Source organism: Borostomias antarcticus (genome assembly GCF_949987555.1).
Source record: "Borostomias antarcticus genome assembly, chromosome: 2".
NCBI lineage: Eukaryota > Metazoa > Chordata > Actinopteri > Stomiiformes > Stomiidae > Borostomias > Borostomias antarcticus.
In genome coordinates, this window is record NC_140235.1 from 2719762 (window position 1) to 2736563 (window position 16802).

Consider the following 16802-nt stretch of genomic DNA (forward strand, 5'->3'; position numbering starts at 1 on the left):
AGTCGGAGGAAGAGGACGGAAAGACCTTCATCTTCAAGGAATCGCCAAAGGAGAAAGCCAAGTCTGCCTCATCAGAGCCCTCTAAAAGCAAAAACCATGAGTCTGGGAAACGACCCAAAGAGAAAAGGGTGGCTTATATCGAATTCCCTCCACCTCCACCCTTAGAGGCCGAGCACTCGGACCCCGAGAAGAGGGGGTCATGTGCCTCCTCGGAGGCCGAGACGGAGATGATGGAGGTGAACCTCCAGGAGGAGCATGACAGGCACCTCCTGGCCGAGCCCATCATTAGAGTCCAGCCTCCATCCCCAGTGCCCCCTGGGGCGGACGACAGCGACTCCAGCGATGACGAGTCCGTCTTTCACCCCATCCCTGTCAAAAAGTACACCTTTAAGATGAAGGAGGAGGGTGAGAGACAACTAAAAGCCAAGAGGTCTCAGAGTAACGGAAATCAAAAGGAGTCAGGCATCAACGGCGTCGTGAAGGTAGAGGAGGAGGACTTCGATCAAAATGGCAATGACCAGTCAATAACGGACTGCTCCATAGCAACCACAGCCGAGTTCTCCCATGACACCGATGCCACCGAGATAGACTCCTTAGATGGATACGACCTTCAGGATGAGGACGACGGGTTGAGCGAGCAAGACCCTAAAACGTCTAGCCTGTCCAATGACGGCAAAGCAACTGACCGCTCCTTCAGCCAGTCAAAGCTAGAGGTCATTGAGGAGGAGAAAACGCCATGCGAAGAAGGAGGAGAGAATGCAAAGTCGAAAAGCTCAGACAAAAACACAGAGGATGAAAAAGACTACACGCTGGAGGGACGACACCCAGACAGACTGAGCTATGCCGAGAACTACTTTGGATACCAACTGGAGGAGGAGCTCAACTCAACCTTCAAAACCGTGGCCACGAAGGGCTTAGACTTTGACCCCTGGTCCACCAAAGGGGAGGAGGAGGGGGTTTACGAGGCCAAAGCCAAAGAGGAAGACCCCAAGCCTTTCGGCCTATCGGTGGAGGACAAGTCCCAGGCCACCACGCCAGACACGACCCCTGCTCGAACCCCGACTGACGAGAGCACGCCGACTAGCGAGCCTAACCCCTTCCCCTTCCACGAGGGGAAGATGTTTGAGATGACGCGCAGTGGTGCGATTGACATGAGCAAGCGGGACTTTGTTGAAGAGAGGCTTCAGTTTTTCCAGATTGGTGAGCATTCCTCTGACGTGAAATCAGGGGAGAAGGGGAGAGGGGGCAAGGGCCAGGGGGTAGTTACCTCTCAGTCCAAAACAGGGGACAGGGCGGGCCAGGTGAATGTAGACACCACCACAGACAGCAGCCCTGCACAGACCGCCATTGGCACTGGCTGTCCCGATGCCCCCTCCGGTGACCCCCTAGCCGAAAGCGCCTCCTCATGCACGATCACGGCCTCTAAAGTCGACCCCAAATTACGCACCCCCATTAAGATGGGCATAGCAGCCTCCATTACTGTGAAAAAAGACCCAGGGGAGCAAACAGACGTTAAAGCTGAGATGTCAGAGAGTCAGATGCCAGAGTACATTAGTTTAGAGAGTCAGCCGGGGGACAGTAAATCAAACAGACACACAGACTCTAAGATGTCAGACAGAAGAGATTACCCTGCAGAGAACTGCAATAACAACAATAACCTAGAGTCTTCTAGCATCCAGGCTAACTATATCCAGTGTGGTAGTGTTGTGTTTAACTTGCAGTCATCTTCTGAGCCCACCCTTCAGAAAGCCAGTAGGATTGAAGCCTTGTTCTGTAGGGACTTGCCAGACAGAGGAGAGGATAGCGGTACTGGTGACAGTGAGCAGAGAAAGAGTGAAGCTGTTCAGGAGGCCGAGGTGAAGCAGCCGAAATCTAGACTACCAGTCAAAGCATCGGGCTGGTCGTTCCACACGCAAGGCACAGCGACAGGGAAACAGAAACCTAGACAGGTGGTGAAGGCTGAGGTCAGGAGAAGACCAGAACCCGCTGTGGCCAAAGTGGAGCCCAGATCTAGAATACCGATCAAAGACGTTAAGCGGAGTAGTGCTACCAACTCCCCTGTTTCAGTCCAGGTGACGCCTCAGTCAGCGAGGACGGGGTCACGCAGAGTAGCCATCCAGCTGCCCTCCAGGCTGCCAGTGAAGGACAGACCTCAGGTCAGTGTGACAGGTGAGACGTCAGCAGGCAGGGAGAAGCCTAGCGAGGTATGTAAGCGCACCATCGAGTACTTTAAAGGGATTAGCGGTGAGACGCTAAAGGTGGCCGACCGTCTGTCAGACGAGGAGAAAAAGACAGAACAGTCGGAGGAAGACAGCACCTCCCGGAGCACCTCTCTGTCGGACGCCTCCTCCCAGCCCTCCCGCTCGTCCAGGTCTGGTAGAGGCTCGAGGGCTGAGGCCGGGTCCGTGTCCGTAAGGGCGCGGGCGGACAGGGCCTCCGGCAGTGAGAGGAGCAGGAGGAGTAGGCGGACTGGTGGGAAGGAGGGCAGTCAGGGTGCTGGGCCTCGGGCGCCCCCCGTCGCGGAGATCAAGCCTAGTTTGTAAAACTTTCACACTTGTTCAAAAATTCCTTTAGTTGCATGATGTCGTTGTGATTGATTGATTGCCTGTGGCGTGTTTTCTATATTATTGTCTTCAAACAGTAGCTGCCATTTTAATGTCATTTGTCATCTCTGTACTGTGTACTGTACTGTCCTTTCTCAGTCTCTCCTCCTACTTCTCTCAACCCCTCTTAGTACCAGCATGCCAAAGTAGTGACTGGTGCTCTGGCACAGCCAGTCTCCTGTTGACGACTCTCAAGTCTGTCTGTTTGTCTGTCTGTCTGTGCTGGGTGGCTACTGAACAAATCAGAGCTATTTTAGTCTCGTTTTATCCCATGGTCAAGTTGTTTCACCGAGTTCATAAGTGTTAGAACGAACACAGAGGGTGGCCGCATGCGTAGTCCTCTCATTTAGAATCTGTCAATCCACCGTAGAGATCGGAGAGTACATAAATATGTTGACCCATGCTGTTTGTTTTTGTTTTTTTTGTTTTGTTTTTGTTTTTATGACAGTTACTGCCTGCTTAGAGGATACGTATTCGCAAACGTTCACAGAGCACCACTGTCCACTTAGCACATTCCAGTCTGTCATAATGTGTCTAGTCTATCATTCCTTTTCTTGCCTGGGAACTACGCTGTTAACTTTACTAAACAAGTTGTGACATATTGATGATCTGTGCAATGCACATTTTTTAATGTTTTCAAACACAGATGAGAGGACATAAAACAGCTAATATATTTCTCCTAGTTCCAATATTTTTGGCCAGAAAAGGAAAAAAAAAAGTCTATTTTATTTCTATTTCAGTCCAAATTTTATTTCTATTTCAGTCCATAGAGCTGAGATGAGTCTGGCTGTGAGATAACGTCTCCCCTCGTCCATCTAGGTCCTCAGAGTCCTTGTGAACGGACAGACCTGCGCATGGCTATTGTGGCTGACCACCTGGGACTCAGCTGGACTGGTGAGACACATGGATTTCCCAGCTTGCCTCTCTTCCTCTCTGTCCCCCTATTGAATGCTACTAATACTGTACAAGCCTAGCCAAAACTCATACTTATTGTGAGTAAACAGCGCCATCTTCAGGATAGCAAATACCTCACCTTCACTGTCACGGCTGCAGTGTATGAACTATAGCCTTATGCATAGTGGGTTTTGTTTGCAGAGCTGGCTCGGGAGATGAACTTCTCTGTCGATGAGATCAACCACATCAGAGTAGAGAATCCCAACTCTCTGACAGCGCAGAGTTTCATGCTGCTAAAGAAATGGGTCAGTCGGGAGGGCCAAAACGCCACGAGTGAGTATCTCCGTCTCCCGGTACTGTCTTCTACCCTCCTTCTCTTAAACCCCTTCCTCTCTCCTTCCCTATGTCTCTCTCTCTCTCTTTCTCTCTCTCTCTCTCTCTCTCTCCCCATCTCTCTCCAACTCTGTCCCACTTTCTCTTCCGTTGCCTCTCATTCCTACAGTAACAAATGGCATTGTGGTGATTTTTGGTGAATCTCGTGCTCAGAGAGATGCAGTGCAGTGACTCTGCAGACGTAGGGAGGTCTAAGTACCCCTGTCCTTCCCTTTTGGGATATGAAGAGTCCAGTTCTCTGGTACTACCCAGGGATGCGTCCAGGACAGGACATTACACCGTGTCCTGGTTTCCCTCAAAAGAGCATTAGAGATCAGCACTTCTCTCACCTTGACGCACAGCAGTGAGACTGCAAGATATTCCTGAGCATAAACACCCCCATAAGAGACATAATGAGGATTAGTGTTGTAGTCAAGCCCAGCTAAACCGAGAACAAGTCACGAGCAAGGCCAGAGTGTATTGAGACCGAGACGAGACCAAGACTTTGAGTGGTTGAGACCGAGTCAAGACCAAAACAAAGGCAGGGCGAGACCGAGTCAAGACGAAGACCAGACCAGGACGAGTTCCACACTGCATGACACACTTACGATAAAACGTGGAAACCATATAGGCACTCCTCAAATTGATCTGATAAGTTATTGGTTGCTTTTGAAGCTGGACGTTTTCCATAAATCCAACAATCAATCAATCAATTAGACAATGCAGGGAAATTGAGTGATATTCCTGCAGATGTGGTCTTGTCAGGTCTAGAAATAAAATCCTAGAGTCCTCTTTGTCCGAGACCGAGACAAGACTGAGTAAAAATCCGGTTGATTCCGAGACGAGACTGAGATGTTCAAAAATTGGTCTTTACAATCGGTCTACTACAACACTAATGAAGATGAAGAGAGTCCAGTCCAGTGATGTCACTGGACTGGTTTGCCCTGTTAAGTTTTTCTGCGATTTCTGCGATTGTCTTCCATGTAGGGAAACAGCTACACCGACAATGATTTTAAAAAGGCCTACACACATAACTTAAGCATTTAACCCAAATAATATCAACTGAAACGCGTGACTGCGCCCCTTTAAAGCCTTGGGTAAACTGCCTGGATGAAACCATGTCTACCTGTCTGTCTGACTGACGCCATACTGTCCTTTCTTGTCTTCCACAGCGGATGCCTTAACCACAGTGCTGACCAAAGTCAATCGGATGGATATTGTGACTTTACTGGAGGGGCCGATATTTGACTATGGTAACATTTCAGGCACGAGAAGTTTTGCCGATGATAGCGCTGTTTTCCGGGATCAGGCTGATGGTAAAGTGTAGCTCCACCTAGCAGAACTCTTGCCTCTCCTGTTACCTCCTCACCTCCCTATTTGGTTGTTTTCCTTTACCCCTACAAACCAAAGTACTTGTCACGGAAAGTATTTGAAACCCTGCGTTAGACTTGGCAATATTTGACCCTATGTGCTGTTGAACCCCTCTCAGTGTGAGATGTTAGCATGCAGAGTGACATGGGTTCAGTTTTAACCCGGTCAGCTCAGTAAATTCATTATAGTCCACTTCGCATGTTATAGCACAACTTCTAGACTTATTTTTGGTATCACCCAATCAGCACAAGGGGAACTTTAAACCCTTTGAAATCACATTGTATAATATTACACGAATAACCACCACCTCTGAGACAATCCATGTCAACTGCTTGCATGCTGTAACACACCTCTCTCACTAAGCAGATATCTAGGATATTTTTAACCCTTTCTCCTCCTAATGCATGTGTGCTGTAGCTATTGACTCTAGAGTTATAGCCTGCTCTTCTCTGTTGATGTGTAACTCTAGCCTAGTCGTCCGGCCCTCCTCCGGCCCTCCTCCGGTCCTCCTCCGGCTCCTCCCTCCTTCCCTGGATAGAACCAGCCAGCTTCCTCCTCGTCTGTGGAACCAGACTTCCTGCCTCCAGCCACGCCCCCTTCCCAGGCCACAGCTTATAACAGCTCATAACAGCTCTTAACACCTATTAAGAGTCATGCGCTGTCAATCTATGCACCCCCTATGAACTTTGACCCCCTCCCACATACACTCTCACCTTATTTTTTCATCATCCCATGGTCTTATAATCAACATTTTGTCCTGTCAACATTATTTGTTTTCTGTTTGACTTTATGTCTTCGCATGCTTTTTTACTTTTCTCCATCTTTATTTTCTCTTCTCATGTCTGTCCTTGGCGCCGGTAGTACTGGTCGTACTTGAGACCGCCTCCCCCTCTGTGTCTCCCTCGTCTCAGAGCGGACAGCGAAGGCCTGTCCTCACCCGGTCTGTCCAGACCCAGACCCCTCCCTCACCCGCCCCCACCCCCACGTCCCCTCCTACGCCTGTCCCTCCCGCCCCCAACTCCCCCGCCCCGACTGCCACGCCCTGTTTTAGTCCCTTATCCCCCCGGCGCTCCCAGAGCTACGAGTCCTCGGTTTCTCTCCTGGACCTCACGCCCGAGCCCAGCGCTCATCTCCCCCTGTGCCCGCTGTCATCCCTCCCTCCATCATCCCTCCCTCTGAGTTTCCCCCTCTCGCCTACTCCTCCCCCCACCTCCCCCCTCCCCTTCATCACGACCCCCCTCCCCTCCTCGCCCACGCCCGTCCCTGACACACCCACTCCCGCCCCCTCCTCGCCCGCCCCCCTCACCTCCTCCTCAAGTCCCTCTCTGCCCCTAGACCTGAGTCACAAGCCCCCGCCAGGCTCCGCCTCCCCCCTCTCCCCCACCTCGCCGCCCCGCTGCGCCAGCCCCGCCCCCTCTCCTCCCTCCTCCCCCCCCATCCGCTCCCTGTCCCCCTGCCCTCTGTGTAAGTCCCCCGCCCTCTCCGCCCCTCCCCCTCCTCCTCCCCGAGCGCGGCTCGACCCCTCCGCCCTCGAGATCTTCATTTAGCACCTCCTCGTCCGCCATTTTGTCTTCTGATCCCCCCCCGCTCTCTTTCCTCCTCTTCGTCGTTCCGTGTCCGTCTCTGTGAGCATGACTGAGCACCTGACCTCGTTCCAACCCGCCCGTCCACCCCAGATGACACATCATGTCTCAGGCATGTATGTCTCACTCTCAGCTTTGACCCCTTTGACTCAAACGCCGCGAAATAATTTCAACTTTTCACACTAACCAACGGAAACTAACCTTGTCATAGAACTGTTAAAAGACGTGACAAACATAGGTGTCTATCATTGTCAGAATTAGTATGATTTATTTTCCTTTTTGAGTTTCTCCTTATTTTTCCGCTACTTTTTAAGTTAAGTGGCGGTGTGTATTTAGTTACCATACTATAACCTCTATGGTTGGAGATATCTTGTTTATTGGTGTTTGTCACCTCAGTTAGTGGGTGTTTTGCTTCATGTCGCTCAATTGTCAGTCTCTCCGCCATTGTCCATGTCACTCAGTCTACATGTGTGTTTTGGTGTGCGTGTGTCTTTGTGTATGTGTTCTGGCGCTTGTGTGTGTGTGTTTATGTGGGGCTCCATGTGCTTTCGTGTGCGTATACCGTACGTCTGGCTGTGTGTGTTTGTGTGTGTGTGTGTGTGTGTCATCTGCCACCCACAGATTACAACAGTATCCTAGTGGAGCTGCAGTCCCCTGCCACCCTGCAGTCTGACCCCGCCTCCACAGAGGTCCGTCCTGACCCCGCCGACCCCACCAACCCCCCCACCCCCCCCGCCCGCACCCACCCCGGCCCCGCCCCCCTAGACCTCACCCCGCCTCAGCCCTGGACCGACGAGATGGGGCCCGGCGTGGACCTAGACACCCCCCCCAGGAGCCCCCCTAGACCCTGCGAGCTGGCCTTGTCCATTCCGACCTTTGACCTATATCCCAAAGCCCCCATTGGTCCAGACGTGGAGGAGAGTGGCCAGGCGGAGGGAGACCAGATAGACGGAGCGGAGGCGGATTTAAACCCTGCCCACAACCCCGCCCACAACCCCGCCCACGAGTCCGTTTCCTCCCCCGGGAAGTTTGACACGGACAAAGGGATCGCTCTCTTGTCATTCTCATCATCATCATCATCATCGTCGTCATCCTCTCCGTTATCCCCCGAGCGAGCACCGGACGACAGCGGACAGACAGGGGCGGACGAGGGGGAGGAGGGGGTGAGAGAGGGAAGGATAGAGAGAGGGGAGGGAGGGATGGAGAGAGGGATAGAACGGGAGGAAGGGGTGAACGGAGATGGTGAGGGAGGGATGGAGAGAGGGGAGGGAGAGATAGAGAGAGGGGAAGGAGAGATGGAGAGAGAGAATGGAGAGATAGAGAGAGGGGATGGAGAGATAGAGAGAGGGGAGGGAGGGATAGAGAAAGGGGAAGGAGAGATAGAGAGAGAGGATGGAGAGATAGAGAGAGGGGAAGGAGAGATAGAAAGACGGGAGGGAGAGATGGAGAGAGGGGAGGGAGAGATAGAGAGAGGGGAAGGAAAGATAGAGAGAAAGGATGGAGAGATAGAGAAAGGGGAAGGAGAGATAGAGAGAGAGGATGGAGAGATAGAGAGAGAGGATGGAGAGATAGAGAGAGGGGAAGGAGAGATAGAGAGAGGGGAAGGAGAGATAGAGAGAGGGGAAGGAGAGATAGAGAGAGGGGAGGGAGAGATAGAGAGAGGGGAGGGAGAGATAGAGAGAGGGGAAGGAGAGATAGAGAGAGGGGAGGGAGAGATAGAGAGAGGGGAGGGAGAGATAGAGAGAGGGGAAGGAGAGATAGAGAGAGAGGATGTAGAGATAGAGAGAGGGGAAGGAGAGATAGAGAGAGGGGAAGGAGAGATAGAGAGAGGGGAAGGAGAGATAGAGAGAGGGGAGGGAGAGATAGAGAGAGGGGAGGGAGAGATAGAGAGAGGGGAAGGAGAGATAGAGAGAGAGGATGTAGAGATAGAGAGAGGGGAAGGAGAGATAGAGAGAGGGGAAGGAGAGATAGAGAGAGGGGATGGAGAGAAAGAGAGAGATGATGTAGAGATAGAGAGAGGCGAAGGAGGGATAGAGAGAGGGGTAGAACGGGAGGAACAAGTGAACGGAGAGGTGGAGGGAGGGGCAGAGAGGGAGGAGGAGGAGGTGATTAACGGAGGTGAGGTGGAGGTGACGGAGGAGAAGGAGGAGAGAGTGAAGAAGGAGAAGGAGGAGAGAGTGAAGGAGGAGAAGGAGGAGAGAGTGAACGAGGAGGGTGGAGGGCAGGCAGCTGAAGAGTGCAGGCCGGGCGGGGAGGAGGGAGGAGCAGCAGAGGGGAAGGAGGGGGAGGAGGGAGGAGCAGCAGAGGGGGAGGAGGAGGAGGAGGGAGGAGCAGCAGAGGGGGAGGAGGAGGGGGGAGGAGCAACAGAGAGGGAGGAGGAGGAGGTGATTAACGGAGGCGAGGTGGAGGTGACGGAGGAGAAGGAGGAGAGAGTGAAGGAGGAGGGAGGAGCAGCAGAGGAGGAGGAGGAGGAGAGAGTGAAGGAGGAGGGAGGAGCAGCAGAGGAGGAGGGAGGAGAAGCAGAGGGGGAGGAGGAGGGAGGAGCAGCAGAGGGGGAGGAGGAGGAGGTGTGTAAGGAGACAGAGCAGGTGTCAGAAAAGCGTGAGGAGAGGAAGGAGGAGAACGCGGCGGCGGACGACGGGTATAAGTCGGAGGCAGGGAGGGGAGCGGAAGAGAGGGATGAGGCGCGGGAGGAGGAGGAGGGGGGGGGCGTCCACCTCTTCGTCCAGTCCTGGGCCGTGGCTCTGGAGGAGCTGAGAGAGTTTGAGGAGAGGGAGAACGACGACGAGCTGACGGAGGAGAAGATCAGGTCGCTGCTGGAGGAGGTGAAGCTGGAGGGAGGTCTGGACGACGAGGAGGAGGATGAGGAGGAGGGCAGGGAGATGACGGAGGCCAGGGTTCAGGAGATCCTCGTTCAGGTGCAGCAGGCAGAAAAAGAGCTGTGTTCAAATGTTCCAGGTTGGCAAAGCGAGTCGTCCAGCGTCCACGCGGAACCGCCCACGCCCGGACGCAGCGTCGGCTCGGACCTGCTGGACCGCCAGGAGAACAGGTACGGTTCCAGGGATGACCCGCACGGGTTTCTCCGGAAATCTACAACTAGCAAAGCTCAGATAAGCGCCTCTGTCTCTGTCCTTTGCGTGTCGGTAGTCTCAGTGTGTGATCATGTAATCTAGCTACAACAGCCACCCTGTTCTTGAGTCTGGTAGGGGGAAAACTCCCAGGATGCTTTGCGGACAGTGATATGAAACATGGCTGCCACTCCGGTGTAAAACATGGGAAAGAAGCCAATATCTTCATCTCACGTTGAATCTAATGTAATCAATAGAACTTTGTGTTAACAATGATTTTTGAGTGACAGTTGATTCCATGTCTCATGTATGAAGTTCGAAAAATAATCCAGTAGCTATTTTTCTGCACTTCCCTGCAGAAAGGGGGAGTATTGGGATTGGGCCCAAAACTAGGGGCTAGGGCTAAGAGGGAGTATTGGGATTGGGCCTTGTCCTCTCTCATTGTAGATCATTAACCTCTCAACCTTCACCTGTCCTCCTAACCCCGCCCCCCCCAGTCAGGAGAACTCCAGTGACTCCGTCACTTCCTCGTCCAGGGCAGAGTCGGGGCGGAGCCGGCACAACGGGAACCACTCAGAGGCGTCGCCTCAAGACACGGCGCTTCCTTCCCCGCAGGGCGCGGCCAACGGCAGGGCGGGGCCAGGGAGGGAAGACGGCACGCTCGTCTCCCAGAAAACAGTCCAGGTAAACGCGTCGTTCTGAAATCAAACCCCCTGGAAACGTAACGGCAGAACGTGCGCCCCCTAGCTCAGCCGAATCCCGTTTGAAACGTTTTCTCCAAACGGTCACATTTGAACGGCTTTTAATGAACGTTCCAAATAGTTTGCATAAGCAACAATCCCCATGGGAGCAGATCTCCAGTAAGCCTGGGTCCATTGTGATCCTCGTTCTGTCGAACTACCTCTCCAGACTGTTAGCTTCTGTTAGCAAACGTTTGCGGTGAACACAAAGCTAACGGAAAATAGTTCGCTAACGTTCGCAAACGTTCACTATGTTCGCTGAATATGAACGCACCCCTGGTTTCACAGTGACGTAGAGTATTATGTTCTCTGTGTTACATTCACTGGTCTACTCTTTAAAACTGATGATATTTTATTCCCCAGGTGGGTTGTCTTGACAACCGACGCCATAACTCTAACATTCAGAACCCTTTCTCTCAGACGTGTGTGTGATGTTTCCCTAACGCCCTCTCCAGCAGCGCGTTAGCGTAGGGTCCGGCCCGGACGAGGAGCACACCGTCACCACCAGGGTGTTCCGGCGCCGGGTCGTTCTCAAGGTACCCCGCCGAGGCCCGGTGGAGGTTTGGCTCTGGTTTGGGTTGAACTGGTTCTGCTTTGGTTTTAGGTTCTGCTCCCTGGTGTGCCGGGGGACTGCCGTGGCGTGCTTTACTCACAGCTGTGTCAAGTGTGTGTGTGTGTGTGTGTGTGTGTGTGTGGGGCGGTCAGACCTGGGTCGAAATCACTATTTGAAATACTGTAAATCGCTGAATCGTTTGCTTTAGTCTACCTGGGGTGTCAATTAGAGGCCTGGAGTGCATATTTGGGAACAGCCAATTAGTGGTTCCTTGTTGGTAGACAAGAGCAATCAAGCATTTACTTAGATCTTTTGCCATTTTAGGATTTTTTTTTTTTACAACAAACAAGTCAAAGTGCTCAGTCCAGGTTCTGGTCAGGGACCGGGCTAAAGAGCCTCTCTTCTTCTGCATGTTTGTCATATTGGGTTTTTTGGGAGGAACCCTTTGAACTCGGGGAGAACATGCAAACTCAGCACAGAAAGGCCCGGAAACCTTCTTGCTGTGAGGCGACAGCACTACTACGCCATAGTGTCGCACTTGAGCGATTTTGGGGTTCGGTCTCTTGCTCAAGAATACTTCGGCACAATGTTTCCACCCACTTCAAGCGACGAAATATGGATAAATGTCCTCAGTCTCTAGCTGAGCTAGAGCTGACATGTGGACAGTCGGAGCTGGGATTCGAACCACTGACCCTTCGATCATTGAACGACCCGCTCTACCAACTGAGCTACAGCCGCCCCTAATCAAGCACAGGCAAGCACATGAAAGTATTACAAATAGTATGTGGACCCAGGTCTGGTGTGTGTGTTCGTTTGTGTGCAGCCGCTGTGCCTTCTGGCCTGTTAACCTGCTTCGGTTGCCCTTAATTAAACCGCTTTTGTAATCTATCCAAATGAACTGACCCTCGAGGCTCACTGAGCGGTCAGTTCTTTATCGCTCCACTCAACACTCATTCGGCGACGTTCTATCCTCTAGACGTTGGCTTGCGGTTCCATGCGGCCGGTTCTCTTCTTGTAGTGTGCTGTATCTGATGAACTCCTCTCACAGGGGGAACAGGCCAAGAACGTTCCCAGAGAGTCCGTGACAGAAGAACGGTTTACCGACGAAGACGGTAACCTCGTCATTAGAAAAGTAACGTATGCCTCGTAACGTAATATCTCAGGCCCGTAGGCAGGGGGGGGTCGGGGGATCGAACCAACCCCTCCCCCATCACGACCAAAGGTCCCGAATTTAAGACAAAAGGTCCGCACAACAAATCGCCCGGCAATCAAAATAACCTGTCCGCACCCCCCTGTCAACAAATCAAAATGAGACGGTCCACTTTTTGAAACCCCCCCCGCCCCCCTCCACAAGGCTGTCTACGGGCCTGTATCTGATACCCAGTGTTCCTCAGTGGTCAGAATAAACCCTTTCTGTCCGTATATCCACAACCATTATATCCACAACCACTTCCAGGTCATCCGAAAGGTCATCCGCCGTGCGCCCACACCCGATGACCGGGGCGGGGACAGGGCGAGGAGGGACCCAGGAGATCCCTGGCCCAGCTCTATCTTCCAGGAGGAGGAGCCAGAGGTTGGCATGCCGACAGGGAGTGGGCAACATTAACGAGTTAGGGGAGGAGGGGGGGGGGGCGGGGGTCCCAGGGTCCTAAAGCCAGACTGAACACCGGCAGGACGGATCAGAACCCTTGGACCTCAACTCCGCTCTGCTCCAGTGTGGTGTGGTTTCTACCAGTGTGTATGGCTCCCTCCTAAAAACAAAAATAATTATTCTTTTCTCATTTGTAACTCTTTAACTCTTTTAATTCTCCTCAGCTTGTGTGGTGTGGGCTGTGGTACCGTGTTAAGTGTAATTCTCACGTGAAGCTCTCAGGTTTTGCTTTTAGCTGTTTCCAGGTCAGTGGTCTCTGGTTTCTGACCTCTAGGCGTCTGGACCGCCGCTGCTTCGCTCCCGACTGGCTTCTCTTGTCTCAGCGCGCTGTTTCAGGTTGCTGTGTTGGGTTACCGCTCGCAAACAAGGCCCGAGATTGGCCTTCTCTCACCTTTCTGTGTGTGTGTGTGTGTGTGTGTGTGTGTGTGTGTGTGTGTGTGTGTGCGTGTGTGTGTGTGTGTTGCAGCCCGGAGATGAAGCTAAGAGCAGGAGGAAGGAGGAGAGGAGGTCGGGGGAGAAGAAGCCTCGCTCGTAGGGCGCTCTGCTCCTCTTGGTAGGTCCACTCGTCCAGCACACTGTGTTAGACCAAGCCACCCCCCACCCCCCCACACACTTTATACTCCTGTAATCAGCTCTCCTCTACCCCCCCCCCTGCACCACACAACACTGGGCTCTCTATGCTTCAAGGAACCACTGTATTATCAAATTCTGTGCTGCTTCAACTGCGCAAGACATCTCAGAGCTTTGTTCAGCTCTCCTTAAAGCTTTACAGCTGGCCGTATTCTCCTCTGTGACACACTCTTCTCTTCGCTCTGCTCCTCCCACTCAACACACGTACTGAACACTCACTCCACACACCTGCAGTTTGTCATGAGGACAGCCTGCCGGTTGGTTTGATGTCAGTGTTTCTCCCTCTGTCAGCTGTGTGTGGGTGAGTCAGTCACAAAGGGACTCGGGGACAATGGTCGCAGCACACCTCAGCACGCGGAGCGCCACTCTCTCTTTGTCCGACAAATCCCCCCCACAAGCCCACCCATAGACGCCGCGCATTGTGGCGGGATCACGCCAAACAGAGGTCACGATCTGATTGGTTTGTTTAGTAATCCCGCCCCTCGCGCCGCTTTGTTCCGTTTTAAACGGACCTGAATGGGGGGGAGATCGATTGGCGAGCGGCGCTCCCGTGAACTGGGGCTCGACCGGTGGTTTCTATGACAACCTGGGTCACCGTGACTACCCACACGCAGCATCAGGCCCTGTCACGCGCTCTCTGGCGTCACCGAGAAAATAATGTCCGACCCTGAGAAGAGAAAGTGAAACGTAGCTCTTGTTGAGCTAAATGTCTCTCATGGATGAGTAAGGATGGGGTAGATAAAGGGAAGTTTAAGAGCCAAACTTAAGACTCCTATTATACTTAAGTGCACTTAAGACTCCTATTATACAGTATGCACACTCACAGGCAATGTCCAGTAATTGTGTCCTGGGTTCGACGGCTGACATGATGTTTTCATACCTTCATTTGTACAGGAATCCCATCAGTTTCCTTGGCTTGAAGTTCCAGAAGAAAACTAGACGAGAATTACAGCTGATGGTGAAGCCTAGTCGGCAATTCCCACTCCAAACGCATGGTTTTCAAGAGGGAGGACTTGACCTGTCTGATTTTCGCATGAGCATGATAAACTCACTCCACCCTCTGAAGAACTGGCGTCGTTTCCACTTCCTGTCTACGGACCTGGAGGGTGGTTATGCTTCCTGTGTGTGTGACTCTATACGTGCCAGTGGTCTATTGGTGTCGTGAGAACTTTTTTGAGGAGCATCATTGTTATAACAACACAAAAGGACTCCATTACTGGAAATTACAGGCGCAACTGAATACACACTTCCCTGTGACCAAAGACGGCACAAAGGCTCAATTCAGCTGGTGGGAGTGAAAAAAGAAAAGAAAACACAAAAACCAACGAAACATTTCTGATCCACCTCCAGCACTCGCCTTATAGTTTCTTCTTGGACCCATAAATGTCAGGATGTAAATTGTTTTGAGTTTTTTTTTTTCCTTTTTAAAACCGAAAATAACACAACGGCTTTTTTCTGTATATAAATCACAGTGTGTAAAATTCAGCGAGTTACAGGATGGGAACGCACTACTAACAGGAGAGAACTTTACAAGTGCTTTCAAGATGTATCAAAACGGTTCCACTTTTAAGGAAGATTTGAGTGTAACTTCACACACGTTCTTGTATAATTAATTATTATAGCAGGTATAATGTTTGTATATGAAAAAAAAAGCTGGTTCGATTTTAACAGAGGAAATTTCCAGAAAGATTTCTGTGAATTTCAGTGATTCCCAAAATGGGGATTTATCTAATCCTGCTAAAGCAGTCTTTGAGAGTACTCATATTTTCATGCATGCTGTTCACATTATTTTAAGTACAATTTTTACAAGTTTGCAAACACTGTATTAAAATGAGAAATAAACCCCTTTATCTGTGTACACGTATATCCCTAACATTTGCCACCAATTTTATATTTGAAATGGGAAAAAATACCATGAAAGCATTTATGGTGTTGGGGATGAAGAGTATGCAGAATATGGTTCTAGCTTCTTGAGGGTTTCACGTACTGTTTGTCTGTGTAAAACGGAAGGGCAGCTTCTGCTAAGAGGAAGAAGTAATACCGAATGTATATGCTAGTAGACTGGCTCGCTGTAAAATTATAAATGTATTGTGTGTATTGACTATAAGGTGTAGAGATCTCTGTATGCTGTAAGACTGTTTGTAATCATTTTAGCAGTGTGTCAATTGGTTTTATAAAGGCTTCTGTGGTTTTAAGGAAAACGGGCATTTAATTTGGGGTTTTGGTGAAGTATTTCCTTAAGTTTAATCTTACTCACAATAAGGACACATAAAGACATTATTTGATTGTAGCTTAATAGCATATGTATGACAAAAACACTGGATGGTCAAAACGATTATTTAAGCATAAAATAAATTGTGTTTAACTCTGAAACTGTGTGAATCTTTCTAGGCTTGAGAATCAGTATATGCAGTGTCTAACTAGCATTGTATTGGATTAGCTCATTGGCAATTACTTTGCATTAGATCTTCTCTGTATGGTTTGATTAGAGGCCCATGTAGTTCAAGTGTGGTGTTATTCTGCTGTGACGGCTCACCCTTAGTGTGCTGATGATGTTTATGCTGTGGACATGAAAACCATGTAAAGGACTTCATTTATTTTTAGCCAAGTGAAGTCATTTAGGGTGTCGTGTCACATCCCCTATCCTCAATGTCAATCAGGGGGGTTAGAGGGTCCTTTGATAGGGTTGAACTATCAACTTTGTTGATTTTGTTTGATATGTGTTTTCACCTGAGCAGACCTTTTCGATGTACAATTCTTACTAACAGAGTGAAGCCATTGAAATGTAACTATTCTAGCACTTTGGTTATTCAAGGTCTTCTTTTAGAGGCTATAGCAGCAATGACGCCACCACAATGTTTCAGACGTCTTAAAAAATCAATTAAAAACAAAACAAAATAAAAATGCATTGGTTTTGCAATATGTTGGGGTTCTGGTCATTCTTTGTTTTTCTTCTTTGTTTTTTCAGATGATGTAAAACAAGATATAGTAGATGATAAGTATATATTTAGTCAAAACAACAAATTATTATAAACAGTAGGCAATAACAGTAAATACTTGGCCTACTGGACGTTTTTATCATGTATCCATGCTTCTTGCAGATTAGGAGACATAATTGAGGTTTTCCTCCAAATTCTGATTTATTTGACAGAAATGTTTCCAGTGACATCCGTTTTTGTGCATCAGCAACTTATTAATATAATAAGCTGCTGATGCAACAAGCTCATCCAACCCAGGGGCAAAACTGAGCGGTTCAGATGCTCCTTTATGCCAGCGGCCGTCAGTCAGTCAGTCAGTCAGTCAGTCAGTCAGTCTGTCTGTCTGTCTGTCTGTCTGT

At 50.5% G+C, this 16802-nt stretch overlaps 1 protein-coding gene across 1 annotated transcript in view; it reads left to right on the forward strand.

Annotated features, from left to right (window-relative positions):
* ank3a (ankyrin 3a) overlaps positions 1-5196 on the forward strand; it is a gene marked incomplete at both ends in the record, with an annotated part of 100056 nt that extends 94860 nt beyond the window's left edge. The window contains 3 exons of the mRNA XM_084460299.1: positions 3423-3497; positions 3699-3830; positions 5042-5196. Coding sequence (XP_084316425.1) covers positions 3423-3497; positions 3699-3830; positions 5042-5196 — 362 coding nt within the window. The remainder of the gene's footprint in view (positions 1-3422; positions 3498-3698; positions 3831-5041) is intronic.
* Between the last annotated feature and the right edge of the window lie 11606 nt (positions 5197-16802).